The 14,004-nt window shown below is 48.8% G+C and overlaps 1 protein-coding gene across 1 annotated transcript; it reads left to right on the top strand.

Annotated features, from left to right (window-relative positions):
- Positions 1-12,315: 12,315 nt before the first annotated feature.
- Positions 12,316-13,576, top strand: LOC123103241 (uncharacterized). The gene is made up of 2 exons (XM_044524766.1): positions 12,316-12,875; positions 12,966-13,576. Exons 1-2 carry the CDS (start codon positions 12,631-12,633, stop codon positions 13,264-13,266), a joined length of 546 nt encoding a protein of 181 aa, XP_044380701.1. The 5' UTR covers positions 12,316-12,630; the 3' UTR covers positions 13,267-13,576.
- The last annotated feature ends 428 nt before the right edge of the window (positions 13,577-14,004 follow it).

Raw genomic sequence — 14,004 nt, 5'->3', positions numbered from 1 at the left:
TCGCACAGGCAGAAGTAAATTAGCCCACGGTCATACATATGACCTCCGACAAAACCTGGAGAATAAGCAGGGCATACTAGATCAATCTACAGATCGCGAGGACGTGCCTCGACACGCGACGACGGCCACCAATTTGGACATGACAAACTTAGTCATGCGCGGGCTGAAAACCGCAGACAGACTCCATCAGAGCTACGTCGCGATACGGCCCGATATAGAGGCACCGCACACCCTCATTGCTTCACTGATGAGGTCCTAGATCATGAATTCCCAGAAGGGTTCAAACCCGTGAATATGTAATCATACGATGGAACCACAGACCCCGCGGTGTGGATCGAAGACTTCATTCTCCACATTCATATGGCCCGCGGCGATGACCTCCACGCCATCAAATACCTCCCTTTAAAACTCAAGGGGCCAGCTCGGCACTGGCTCAACAGTCTGCCTGCAAATTCTATTGGTAGCTGGGAGGACTTGGAAGAGGCCTTCCTCGATAACTTCCAAGGTACATATGTTCGACCTCCGGACACTGATGACTTAAGCCATATAGTTCAACAGCCCGGAGAGTCCGCCAGGAAATTCTGGACTAGGTTCTTAACTAAAAAGAACCAAATCGTCGATTGTCCAGATGCCGAAGACCTAGCAGCCTTCAAACACAGCATCCGCGACGAATGGCTCGCTCACCATCTCGGCCAAGAAAAGACAAAATCCATGGCAACCCTCACGGCACTCATGACCTGCTTTTGTGCGGGCGAGGACAATTGGCTGGCCCGTAGCAAAAACAATGCAAGCGACGCTGGCACCCTTGAAGCTAAAAATAGCAAAGACAAGTCTCAACGCAACAGATACAAGCGTCGAAACAATAGTGATAACACGGAGGACACGACAGTCAATGCCGAATTCAGGGGCTCTAACTCCAGTTAGCGGAAGAAGCCGTTCCAAAAGAACAATTCAGGCCCATCCAGCTTGGACTGCATACTTGATCGTCCGTGCCAGATTCATGGCACCCCAGACAAGCCACCCAATCATACAAATAGAGATTGCTGGGTTTTTAAACAGGCTGGCAAATTAAACCCCGAGAACAGGGAAAAGGGATTGCAAAGCGAGGACGACGACGAAGAGCCCCATCAACCGAACACATGGGGACCAAAGAAGTTTCCCCCTCAGGTCAAAACGGTGAACATGATATACGCTACCCACATTCCCAAGAGGGAGCGCAAGCGTGCGCTTAGGGACGTCTACGTGATAGAGCCAGTCGCCCCAAAATTTAATCCATGGTTGTCATGCCCGATCACTTTTGATCACCGGGATCATCCAACCAGTATCCGTCATGGTGGCTCAGCCGCACTGGTCCTAGACCCAATAATTGATGGGTTCCACCTGACTCGCATCCTTATGGACGGAGGTAGCAGCCTCAATCTGCTCTATCAGGATACAACGCGAAAAATGGGCATTAAACCATCTCAGATCAAGCCCACCAGAACTACCTTCATAGGAGTCATACTAGGTGTAGAGGCCCTCTGTATGGGCTCAATCACACTAGAGGTTGTCTTCAGATCTCCGAAAAACTTCCGAAGCGAGGAGTTAATCTTCGATATCGTCCCCTTCCGCAATGGCTATCACGCACTGCTTGGGCGAACTGTGTTCGCTCGATTCAACGCAGTAGCACACTATGCTTATCTCAAGCTCAAGATGCCCGGTCCACACGGTGTCATAACAGTCAACGGAAATACAGAACGCTCCCTCTGTGTAGAAGAGCACACAGCTGCCTTAGTAGCAGAAGTACAGAGCGGCCATCTCAAGCAGAACCTTAATTCGGCTGCCGAGCCCATGGACACTGTTAAGAGGGTCCGAACTACTCCACAGCAGGAGAGCTCGGCTCGTCAGGAGCTCGACTAGCAATCCGGCCTCCGTCTCCATTCCGATCAAGTGGCGACATTCGTGCCGCGTGTACATAACTATGCACTCAAAATCCCATGGGCATCGACGGAGGCATAGATAGCTTGTGGCCCATAGTACGACTCAACCAACATCGGATACACACATACTTTCACTTTTACTTGTTTCCTTTTCAGGTCTCAATCCCACAGGCACCATCTGATGGTCTGGTCATCGGTCCTCTTGAAGGACAAACACACCGAGACAGCGAGAAACGTAGACATATGGGGGACTTTTTAGGTGATTCCATTAACGATAACTCTACCCGTTTTTCAGGACCCACACGTAGCTCTCCCTTCGGTTCGGCATGTCAAATAGCCTGTTGCTTATCACACTACCTATATCAATGCGCCTTGACATACTAATTAAATTACAATGAGAACAGTTTGCGGCTGGAGCTGTAGGACTCCAGCTTTTTACTTTCGTACCTTTTCTGGGTTTTTTTCAGCTCCCCTGTGGACAATCCTATCAGGTAGTACCCGTACACTTTGGTACGCTTGATGTTTGCCAGGGGCTTCATAGCACCCCACATTACAACAACAAAAGTCCGAACACTTTTTGTAAGTATTGTTCGGCACCCTGAATTTAGCATTATATGCATTGGCTTCGAATCATGTCTTTGGTCAATAGTTGGGTTACCCGGCTCCTGTGCTTGCTACCTTACATTCCACTATATTGGCTAAGGTAGTAAAGGGAGAACTACTACGATTGTGCCTTGGTTTATCCAAAGGAGCACCTCAGTAGAGAAAGCCGAAAACTGACTGTCATGATGCGGCGAGAGCCGGTCAGCTGTTCGGAGGTTGCAAATCGTTGGAGATTTAGTCCGCATCACGCGAAGAATTGGTACTGCCCGATCAGACACTTATAGCCCTCTAGTTCGGATACTAGGGGCTGCGCCCATGTTTTTATTGTTGCACTCCTATGGCTAAGTGAGGGTGTTATAGTCGCATAGTCTGGTTGCCTGGTTCGTTGCGCTAAACAACTCCTTCAAGGACCATCTAATTGGATCGAGATTGTTTATATTCCATCCAGAACACCCCCGTACTACCTATGAGGGGGCAGAAGCCGACGACTGGTTAACCCTTAGATTTCATACAACACGGCCGCACAGGAAGTAAAAATTTAAAAACATAACAGGCATTATATTGCATAAACACTTTCTTTTATCATACAAGGCGGAGGGAGCTCGCATACATTCATTCAAAGATAGTGTCTTTCGCACAGTGATCCGCAACAATGCGAGATCCCTCCAGGACACCATCAAAATACAACTCGGGTCGGCGGTGCTCCTTGCCCTTAGGTGGCCCCTCGGTCATTAGCTTCTTGGCATCCATCTTCGCCCAATGCGTTTTGACGCGGACAAAGGCCATCCGTTCACCTTCGATACAGACCGAATGCTTTATAACCTCAAGCCGGGGGAAGGCATCAACAAGCCGCTTCACAAGTCCGAAGTAGCTGCTAGGTATCGGCGCGGCAGGCCATAGTCGGACTATCAACTCCTTCATGGCTAGCTCGGCCGCCTTGTGCAGCTCGACCAGCTGTTTCAGCTGGTCGCTGGAAGACACCGGATGTTCGGGTCCAAGATATTGAGACCAGAACAACTTCTCCGTGGAAGTCCCTTCCCCGGCTCAATAGAACTCGGTAGCGTCTGATACGATGCGCGGCAAATCCGTAAACGCCCCTGGAGAGCACCAAATTCGGGTAAGTAAAAGGAACGCTTCATTCACAGACTTACTTTGCATAATGAAAGCCTTACCCGCCGCGATCTTCCGGGCCGCCTGGATTTCTTGAAGGGCGCTCTGGGCTTCGGCTCGAGCCTCTTGCATGCTCTGGAGGGCCTTCACAAGTTCGGACACTTGCATCTTAGAATCACGCTCCAAGGACTCGTACTTCTTGACGGCGTCCTGGAGCTCTTGCTGAACCTTGCCGACCCGGGCCTCGTGCTTCTCGCGCGCGGTGCGTTCCATGGCTGCTTTGTCCTCGGCCTTCTCTAACGCCTTCTTGAGGGCCGCCACCTCGGTCGTGGCCCCTAATAAATTCATGGCACTTTAGTCAGCATGAACCATTCATCCTTCCTAAATATACACGCAGGTTACTGCATACCTTTGCTGTCCTCCAGCTGCTTCTTCATGAGGCCGAGCTCTTTCTCGGCCCGCTCCAGGTTCTGCTTCAGTCCGGAGACCTCCGCAGTGTGAGCGACAGCATCCAGCAGCGATGCCTGCTTATTCACATAGACATCTTATGTTAGACTCGTGCGAAAATTATTTTGATCCCCTGTTCGGCTTTTCCTTTCCGGACACCAAACAGAGAATCAGGGGCTACTGTCCACATTGTGATATTTTTTCTACAATTGTTACCTCAAAGCCTGTTAAAAGGCTAGTGCAGGCCTCGATCAGTCCGCCTTTGGCGGACTAAACCTTTTCGATCACCGTACCCATGAGGACACGGTGCTCATCCATAATGGAGGCGCCTCACAGCGCTTCCAGCAGATTATCCGGTGCCTCTGGTTGGACAGAGGTCACCGGTGGAATAGACACACCTCCTCCTTTTGGGGAAGGCCGTTCGCTGGACTCCGGAGCTGTGTAGGTCTCCGGAATGGTATCCGGCTAAGGGCCAAATGGAACTTGGCCCCCATTGCCAGTCCCCATGGGGGGCTTTTCCCCCATGTGTCCGGCAGCCGAGGAGTCATCCTAGGGCGCCACCTTAACAATTTCTAGAATCTCCCCATGGTCTGGGAAGGTCCTTTGGGACGCCACCTCGTCATCACCCTTGGGTGAGGCAGAGTGAGCGGGTGGCGGAGACATGCTAGCCATCTCCTTTGAGTCTAGCGAACCCTTTGTCGAGGATCGCGGGGAGCCATCGCGGGCCGGACTATAATGGCATAGTTTAAACATATTAATATTATAAACTACAAAGGCCATGTATTGGGAGGTGCATAGGGTTTTGGTACTTACGAGGCAGCCCGAGGCTTGGTCCGGGGCATTCGCTCTGGACTGCTTTCGACATCCCATGTGGAGTTATCCGCAAGGGAGCCCTTCCCCCTCTTGGGCGCCTTCGCCTCCATATTTGTGGAGACCTCTCTTTTCTTCTTTCCTCCTCCGAGGAAGCCGCCTTTTTCTTCCTCCTCGCCGTCGTCTTTGGCGACCGAAGAGTCAGTATCGTCTTCGGACAACATATCCGAAGCACCCTTTCGGCGAAGGCCACTCCTACTCCCTTTGGCCGTCTTCTTGGCCTTCTTCTCCGGCACATCATAAGGTGCTAGAAATAGCATCTTCGTTAGGAGTGGGGTTTCCTCATCTTCGGGAAGTGGAGCTGGACAATTAATCCGCCCCGCTATGTCGATCCAGGCCTGAAAATTGATAGGAAGGCTTAGACTCCTTCCCAAAATATGCTAGTAAAGGCTATACCTTTAATACATGAAAGAGCTTACCGAATTGGCCTGGCGCTTTAAGCTAAGCCCACGATCTTCGGTCGTGGGTGGTGGTGTCTCGCCGGCCTTGAAGAGCACTTCCCAGATATCTTCGTGTGTTGTGCCGAAGAGCTCTAGTAGCGTCTGGTGCTTGGCCGGATCGAACTCCCACAAATAGCAAGTCCGGCGTTGGCACGGAAGGATCTGACGAATGAGCATAACCTGGATCACGTTGACGAGTTTGATCCTCTTGGTTATCATGTTCTGAACGCACGTCTGGAGCCCAGTCAGCTTGCTAGAAGAGCCCAGGCAAGGCCCTTCTCTTGCCAGGAGGTGAGCCGTAGCGGAGCTCCAGATCAAAATTCGAGGGCCGCCTCCCAGTTGGTGTCACACGGCTCGGTGATGTAGAACCACCCCGACTGCCACCCCTTCACCGTCTCCACAAAGGAGCCTTCGGGCCATGTAACATTGGGCATCTTTCCCACCATGGTGCCTCCACACTCTGCTTGTTGGCCTCTCACCACCTTCGGCTTTACATTGAAAGTCTTCAGCCATAGGCCGAAGTGAGGCGGGATATGGAGGAAGGCCTCACAAACGACTATGAATGCCGAGATGTTGAGGATAAAGTTGGGGGCTAGATCATGGAAGTCCAGCCCGTAGTAAAACATCAGTCCATGGACAAACGGGTGGAGAGGGAATCCCAGCTCACGGACGAAATGTGCGAGAAACACAATCCTCTCATGGGGCACTCGGCTAGGGATGATTTGTCCTTCGGTCGGGAGATGGTGAACGATCTCCTTGGCCAGGTATCCGGCCTCTCGAAGCTCCTTGATGCCTTTCTTCCTAACAAAAGAAGCCATCCACTTGCCACCAGCTCCGGATCAGGACATGGTTGGAGTGTTTTCTCCAGCGGGGAAGTTAGCGCTTGGGCGCTGGATCTCTAGAATGGATGGGCAGAGGAAGGAGAAGGCAGGGGTGAGTGAGGACAAATCCTTACCCCCTTATAAAAGCCGTCAATATCAAACGCCTTCCTGCTTGCCTTAAAACTCGCCTATTCCCGAGGGCTGTGTAAACGACACGGTTGGGTTACCCACACCCGTATTGATGAGAATCCCGTAATAAGGGGACACGATCTCTGCTTAGACAAGACGTGCCAATGGAAACCGCATCTCGAAACACGAGATGGCAGACAAAACGGTTCGATATAGTGACCGGGCAGACGTGATGTCATATTGTAAAAAAGTTGTCAGCAGATTGGATTCGTAAAATATTATATTCTCTCTATGATTGAGTGGTGTGTGTTACAGGTCCGGACATGATCAATTCATCTGAAGATTATTTTGAAGTTCAGAAGGAGGAACCTGCCTTGCAATGCCGAAGACCGAACTACGCACCAGATATCTTGTCATTGAAGCCAGGTTTGGGGGCTACTGAGGGAGTCCTGGACTAAGGGGTCCTTGGGCATCCAGCCTGTTAGCCATGGGCCAGACTGATGGACTGTGAAGATGTGAAGACCGAAGACTGTACCCGTGTCCAGACGGGACACTCCTTGGCGTGGAAGGCAAGCTTGGCGACCAGATATGTAGATTCCCTTCTTTGTAACTGACCTTGTGTAACCCTAGATCCTTCCGATGTCTATATAAACCGAAGGACTTAGTTCGGATAGGCCAGATTCATTATCATAACCATACAAGCTAGAACTCTAGGGTTTAGCCATTACGATCTCGAGGTAGATCAACTCTTGTAATACTCGTATTCATCAATATCAATCAAGCATGACGTAGGGTATTACCTCCATAGAGAGGGCCCAAACCTGGGTAAACATCGTGTCCCCTGTCTCCTGTTACCATCGACCTTGGACGCATAGTTTTGGACCCCCTACCCGAGATCCGCCGGTTTTGACACCGACAAGGGTCAGTTCATTTTGATCGTTGCATGATCCACCACGTGGACTAGTAGTGCTAGTTGAATCTTCATAATTCATTGACCATGTCTTGGTTTCCGTAGTGCAAAGCTAACATTCAATTAGATTAGCAGAAGTAGTTCTTTAAGGGAAAACAACTTTCAACAAAGTAGAGTTACAGCAGCCGACAAGGCACTGAATTAAAAAAGAGAAGAAGAATTCTCCCTGTGTGATGCAAGGGTACGGTAGCTGTAGGCTCGCCGCGGTCACTATGTGCCCGTGGCTGTGTACTACATGTGCGGCCAACAGTAAATAGATTTTACTGGACGCCCACGATGCTCAGGGATCTCGAAGGTCGGCCGGTTACACATGTTCATGTCGACAAGACAATTTGATGGATGGGCTTGAACCTCGAAAGATGCGGTGGCGACGTGGACTCCGATCTGCCAACAAATACGTATGAACCGCAGTACCAACTCACAAGGAAAATTTGTATGGAATCGATCTGAAAAGATAGAACCTGATTACACCGCCGTTGAAACTCTTTCGATCTTGATTGGCAAGCTCGAAACAGATGTAGATGAAAACAACTCATCGAACCATAACGATCACCTAGCCGGCTCTCAATGAAAGCACCAATATCGGGTCTATATCTGGCATATCTCGCAGCAGGGGTCCTAAGCTAGGCGTCTTGAAGCGATGGTAACATGGACACAGGTTTTACCCAGGTTTGGGCCCTCTTGATGGAGGTAAAACCCTACGTCCTGCTTTTGATTATATTCATATGGGTGTAGTACATAGTACATATGTCTACCACGAGACTGTAATAATGAATATCAGATTGTCTATTGACTAGCCTGGCCTCGGTTTATATAACACACCAGAGGCCTAGGGTTTAGGAGAGTCCTCGTCTTGTGCGCCAAGTCTTGTGGGATCTTCCTTGTATGCGGCATGGGCTGCCCGAAGTGGCCCATGAGTGAACCGCCATGGGGGGTCCTCGGCCCAATCCAGCTGGTCGGGAGATGACGTGGTGAGTACCCCCTAGTCCAGGACACCGTCAATGGCTCCACTAGATACTGCCATGTGTATCTTATGAAATCTAAGGATGAAGCTTTGAACTTTTTCAACATCTATAAAGCTGAAGTGGAAAACCAACTTGATCATAAAATCAAGAGGCTTGGGCTCTACCATGGTGGAGAGTATTTTTTACAATGAATTTGATTATTTTTGTGCGGAACATGGTATAATCCATGAGAGGACTCCTCCCTACTCACCTCAGTCAAATGGGTTAGCCGAAAGAAAGAACCATACTCTAACTGATTTGGTTAATGCCATGTTAGACACATGGGGACTCTCCAAGGAATGGTGGGGGGAGGCGATATTGACTGCATGCCACGTCCTAAACCAAGTTTCCACATAGAACAAAGAGATAACTCCATTCGAGGAATGGGAGAAGAAAAGGTTAAAACTCTCTTATCTATGAACCTGGGGTTGTTTGGCGAAAGTCAATGTGCCAATTTCAAAGAAGCGTAAGCTTGGACCAAAAACCGTGGATTGTGTTTTCCTGGGATATGCTTTTCATACCATTGGCTATAGATTCTTGGTTGTACAATCTTAGGTATCTGACATGCATGTCGGTACAATCATGGAGTCGAATGGTGCAACTTTCTTTGAAGATATCTTTCACATGAAGGATACGACTAGCTCGTCAAATCAGCAGATGCCCAGTTCATCGAATCAGGAATTAGTTACGATTACTAAACCTACCATTTTGATGGAACGCTCTGCAAATCCTGTGGAGAAGAACAATGAAGTTCCTACTAGGAACAAGAGACAGAGGACTGCAAAGTCCTTTGGTGATGATTTTCTTGTGTCTCTCATGGATGACACTCCCATTTCTATTTCAGAGGCCTATGCATCGGAAGATGCTGACTACTGGAAGGAAGAGGTCCTAGTGAGATGGATTCCATCTTGGAAAATGAAACTTGGGAGATAACTGATCATCCTTATGGGTGCAAACCTATAGGTTGCAAATTGGTATTCAAGAAGAAGCTTAGGCCTGATGGTACTATCGAGAAGTACAAGGCACGGCTCATGGCCATGGGTTATACCCAAAAGGAAGGTGAAGACTTCTTTGATATTACTCACATGTGGCTCGAGTGATCACTATTCGAGTACTACTTTCATTAGCTGCCTCACATGGTATTCTCATTCATCAAATGGATGTTAAGACTGCTTTCCTAAATGGAGAGTTGGAAGAGGAAATTTATATGCAACAACCAGATGGGTTTGTAGTAGATGGTCAGGAAGGAAAAGTGTGCAAGTTGCTGAAGTCTTTGTATGGACTTAAGCAAGCACCCAAGCAATGGCATGAGAATTTTGAAAGAACTTTAATAGCTACAAGCTTTGTTGTAAACGAAGCCGATAAATGTTTGTACTATCGCCATGGCGGGGGCGAGGGATTTATCCTTTGCTTGCATGTTGATGACATACTAATTTTCGGGACAAATTTGAATGTTTTTTGACTAAACACTATGAGGCAAAAGCCCCACAGGCATTTATTAAAACAAGGCCCCAAGTCTTACAAAAAAGAAAATAGGAAGTAGTAGCTAGCTAGGTGTTTAGAATTCCTACCTACAAAAATACAACAAGATATTTACAAATATACAAGAAACAACCATGTCAGATGGATCATGGCAGAGCATTGATCCATTGAAGGAGCACATGTTTGATTGAATCCTTCATCCTATGGGAGTGCAAGGTGATGTCATGGATAAACTTGGCCTTCCATCCACCAAAAGTTAGTCTGATGTGCCTGGAAATTTTATCATTCCTCGTAGTCCAGATACTCCATGAAGTGAGGTCAACTACTTCAAAGAAGAAAGGGTTCTGAAAACCCCTCTTAGTAGCCAAAATACATTCTCTAGGAGATAACCCCACATACCATTTGATCTGCAGATAGTTCTAGACTCTGTTACTGAATGTGCACCTGAAGAAAAGATGATCTCTATCTTCATGTAACTGAGCCACACACATGGGGCATAAATTGTCATCCTCCTCAGACCTCCAATGCTTTCTAAGAAGAATGTCTCTTGTTGAGTCTATCATTCAACACCAACCATGCGAAGACCTTAATTTTCATAGTGTACTTGCTCTTCAAAATCCATTTACAGGGATCATCATCTGGTAAATTTGCGTGTGCCAGTGTATAATAACTTTTGGTAGTGTAAGAACCTTTACCAGGTGTCCATGACTAGGAGTCAGGTTCATGGGGATTCCTCTACAATCCATGTAAGGCAGTATTAAGAGATACCAGCTCATCCATTTATTCATGAGATATGGGCAGTTGAAAATATGTGGCAATGTCAAGATCTTCAATAAAATCCTTGACTGAAATTTTATCATCAAGTGTAAAAGAGAAAAGTCTTGGGAACCTCTCCTTGATAGGCATATGACATCCATCCAAGCTCCAAGTATCATGCCAGAACAGAGAACTATTTCCATCATTGATTGTGATGATAGAATGTGACCTATAAACCTCATTTAAGTTCATGATGTCCCTCCATCATGAAGAGCCACACTGAACTATTGCATGGGGAACCACTCCATTATAGTAAGTGTCCCAGATCAGAGAGACCCAAGGTATATCAGCCTTATTATAAAACTTGTGTAGATGTTTAGTGAGCAAGGCTTTGTTCTGAATTGCAAGGTTGATAATACCCATGCCTCCTTTATCTTTTGGTTTACATACCGTTGGCCAAGCTGCCAAAGATTGCTTTGAGGTATCAGAATTTTCTCTCCATAAGCATTGCCTCATTATTCTTTCCAATTGTTTTATAATAGCACCAGGTAGACTAAGACTACAAAGGAAATAAATAGGCATAGAGGAGAGAACTGACTGTAATAGCTGCAGTCTAGCACCTTGGGGTAGCAGTGAGGAACTGGCAGAGAGTCTCCTTTCAACTCTATCAACAATAGGTACCAGCTCTTGAACTCTGGCTTTGGTAGTGCCCACAAGCAAACCCAGGTAAGTGAAAGGCAGTGTCCCAACCTGGCAGCCAAAAACTGCAGCCAATCTGATTGCTTCATCAGGTGCAACATTGATGGGAAAAATGCAAGACTTATGGAAGTTCACCTTTAATCCAGTTGATTTAGAAAAAGCAGCCAGCGTGTTCTTGAGAGCTCGCAGTTGGGCCTCATCTGCTTGAACTATCAACAAAGTATCATCAGCATATTGAACAATTGGGAAATCTGGGTCATTAGATGGTATTGGAAGTGAAATGGGTCCTTGTTGGAGCATTTTATTAACCACAGATTGCAGCAAATCAGCAGCAATAACAAAGAGAGGAGGTGACAATGGATCTCTGTAACGCCCCGAGACCGATGTGCCAGGTGTCCTCCAGTTATTCGCTGTTGTTGTGTTGTCATTGCTTGCGTGTCATGCATTGCATATCATGTCATCATGTGCATTGCATCATCATGTTTTCAAAACTTGCATTCGTCCGGGTCTCCCAGTTCCTTCCGTGGTCCGTTCTGAGGCCAGACTCACTTGCACGCGCCCGCGGCACGTCCGAAATATTATTTTATAAGTGGCCGGAAAATTTTGTCGGAATGGGATAAGCGTTGGTGTGCGGTCTTGTTATAGTGTAGGTAGACCGCCTGCCAAGTTTCATCGCAATCGGAGTTCGTTTGACGCCCCAATGATTAACTATAGTGGCAGTATAGCCGGTCTAATGTCAGACGTTTTCGGTCTTCGAAAACAGTCGCCGGGCCTCCCTCTCTTCTCTTCTCTCAGCTAGAGACCGTCTACACAGCCCATGACCTACCGCCAGGTCCAACCTAACCTCTCTCGTTAGCCCGCGGCCCTCCTCGCGCGCGCGTCCGAAAATTGTCCCGGACCCGACCCGAGCAGTCGTCACCGTCGTGTCCCGATCATCCCCAAACATCTACAAAACGTCACCGTTTTCTTATTTGGGCTTCCTAACCTTTGTATCTCGGACCATCCGATTTTATCGGAGGGACCAAATAGTCTAACATTTAATCCCCTGCTATATAAACCTGCCTAACCCTAGAATTTAGAAGCCCTGTCACATCCTCCCAGCCGCCGCCGCCACCCACTCACAATTCCCCTCGGGATCGTCCCGATCCAGTTCCACCCGAGACGAATCGAGCCTCCACTTTCTCCTCGTTTCCCCTCCCGTCCAACCACCGCCGTCGCCCAAATCCTACAGGAGCCAGAGCTCCTCTGCCCGTGCGCCTACCTCTCCCGTAGCTCCCATGGCGCCGGGACGCACCTCGACCCCGTCGTCGACCCAGCCGCTGCCGGCGAGCAACAGCAACCAGCAGACCATCCCGAGCAGCAAAAGGAGAACGAGCTCCCATGGCCGCCGCCGAGCCGCCCGAGCACCTCCTCCTCCTCCCGTCGCCGGCGACCGCGTCACCAGGACCCCGCGCCTGCAGACTCGCGCACAAGCTCCTCTGCTTCCTCACGCGCCACGACAAGAAGCAGCACCACCGGGGCCCTTGCATCATCGAGCACCACCAGGACCAGCCCCGGTGCCACTCCGGCCGCCCGAGCACCTCGTGCTTCTCCTCGTCGCGCCTCCTCCCCTGCGCCTCGACTTTGTTGGAGACCAGCTCCCTTCCTCCTTTTTCCTTCCTTCTTTTCCTTCTCTCTACGCGCTCAAGCTCTCTCATGTTTTCTCTTCTTCACAGGGAACCGCGCCTCCATGATGCCGCCACCTCGTCCCCGTCGTCCGTCAGCTCGTCGCCGCCCCGGGCCAAGCGCCTGCAGCCGCGCCCCCACCTTCACCCACCGCCGGCGAGCAGAGCCGCCGGACCGCGTCGCCGCGCTGCCGTTTCAGGCCGTCCTCCGCCCAAGTCCCGCTGCTGCCTTTCTGTCCAGCACCGCCGCTGCTCTATTTTCTGGCGAGCAGAGGGATGCGCTAGATGCAGTGCATCGCCGATGTCCAGATCGAGAGAGGAGCAAGGTCGCCCGGTCCAGCCTGCGCGTTGACTGCGCCACCCTGCTTCGACCGACCTGCGAGGCCCAGCACCGCTTTCGGCCTGCCCGGCCTCCTGTTCTACCGACTGGGCCTCAGCCCGAAGTGAGAGCCCCAGCGCCCCTTTTTTTCTTTATTTTGTTGGGCCTGCTCCAGTTTTAGTTTCGGTCCAGTGTAGCCTTTTTTTCAGATCTGTGAATTAGTCAATTTCCAGGGATTTGCACTTTTGCAGATCAGCCCCTAAACTTCATGCATTTCATTACTCACAAACGGTGCATCATATGTAAAAACTTTAAATATGAAACTTTCTTAGAATTTCGTCTAGTTTAATAATTTGCCACTTTCATCTATGTTTGAAATGCTTAAAAATGATGTTTGGTTAAATTTACTCCCATGCCATGTTGAAATGCTTTAATTCATAACTAAATAACCGTAACTCCGAATTTAATAAACTTTATATGTAAATGGGGTGGAAAAATTCCTAGTTTAACATGGTGACTTTACTTTGCATGTTTAACAACTCTAAAATATGGTTTAAGGCAGAACAGTACCAAACCTTAAAATATGCATATGGGGTTTTACCGGAATTGTTGTTCGTTGTTTCCGGCCTCATTTAAACTTGCCTAGATAGGTAGTTTTGTTGTGCTTCACCCCTTGCCATGTTAATCAACATTTAATATTATTGGGTACATAAACGAGACTGAACTAAATAACTTGTCGTGGTGTTTCGTCAATATGCACCATTGCATATT

Source organism: Triticum aestivum, chromosome 5A (assembly GCF_018294505.1).
Source record: "Triticum aestivum cultivar Chinese Spring chromosome 5A, IWGSC CS RefSeq v2.1, whole genome shotgun sequence".
Classification (NCBI taxonomy): Eukaryota; Viridiplantae; Streptophyta; class Magnoliopsida; order Poales; family Poaceae; genus Triticum; species Triticum aestivum.
The sequence above is the reverse complement of the archived record's forward strand: the minus strand, read 5'-3'. Positions and strand labels throughout refer to the sequence as shown.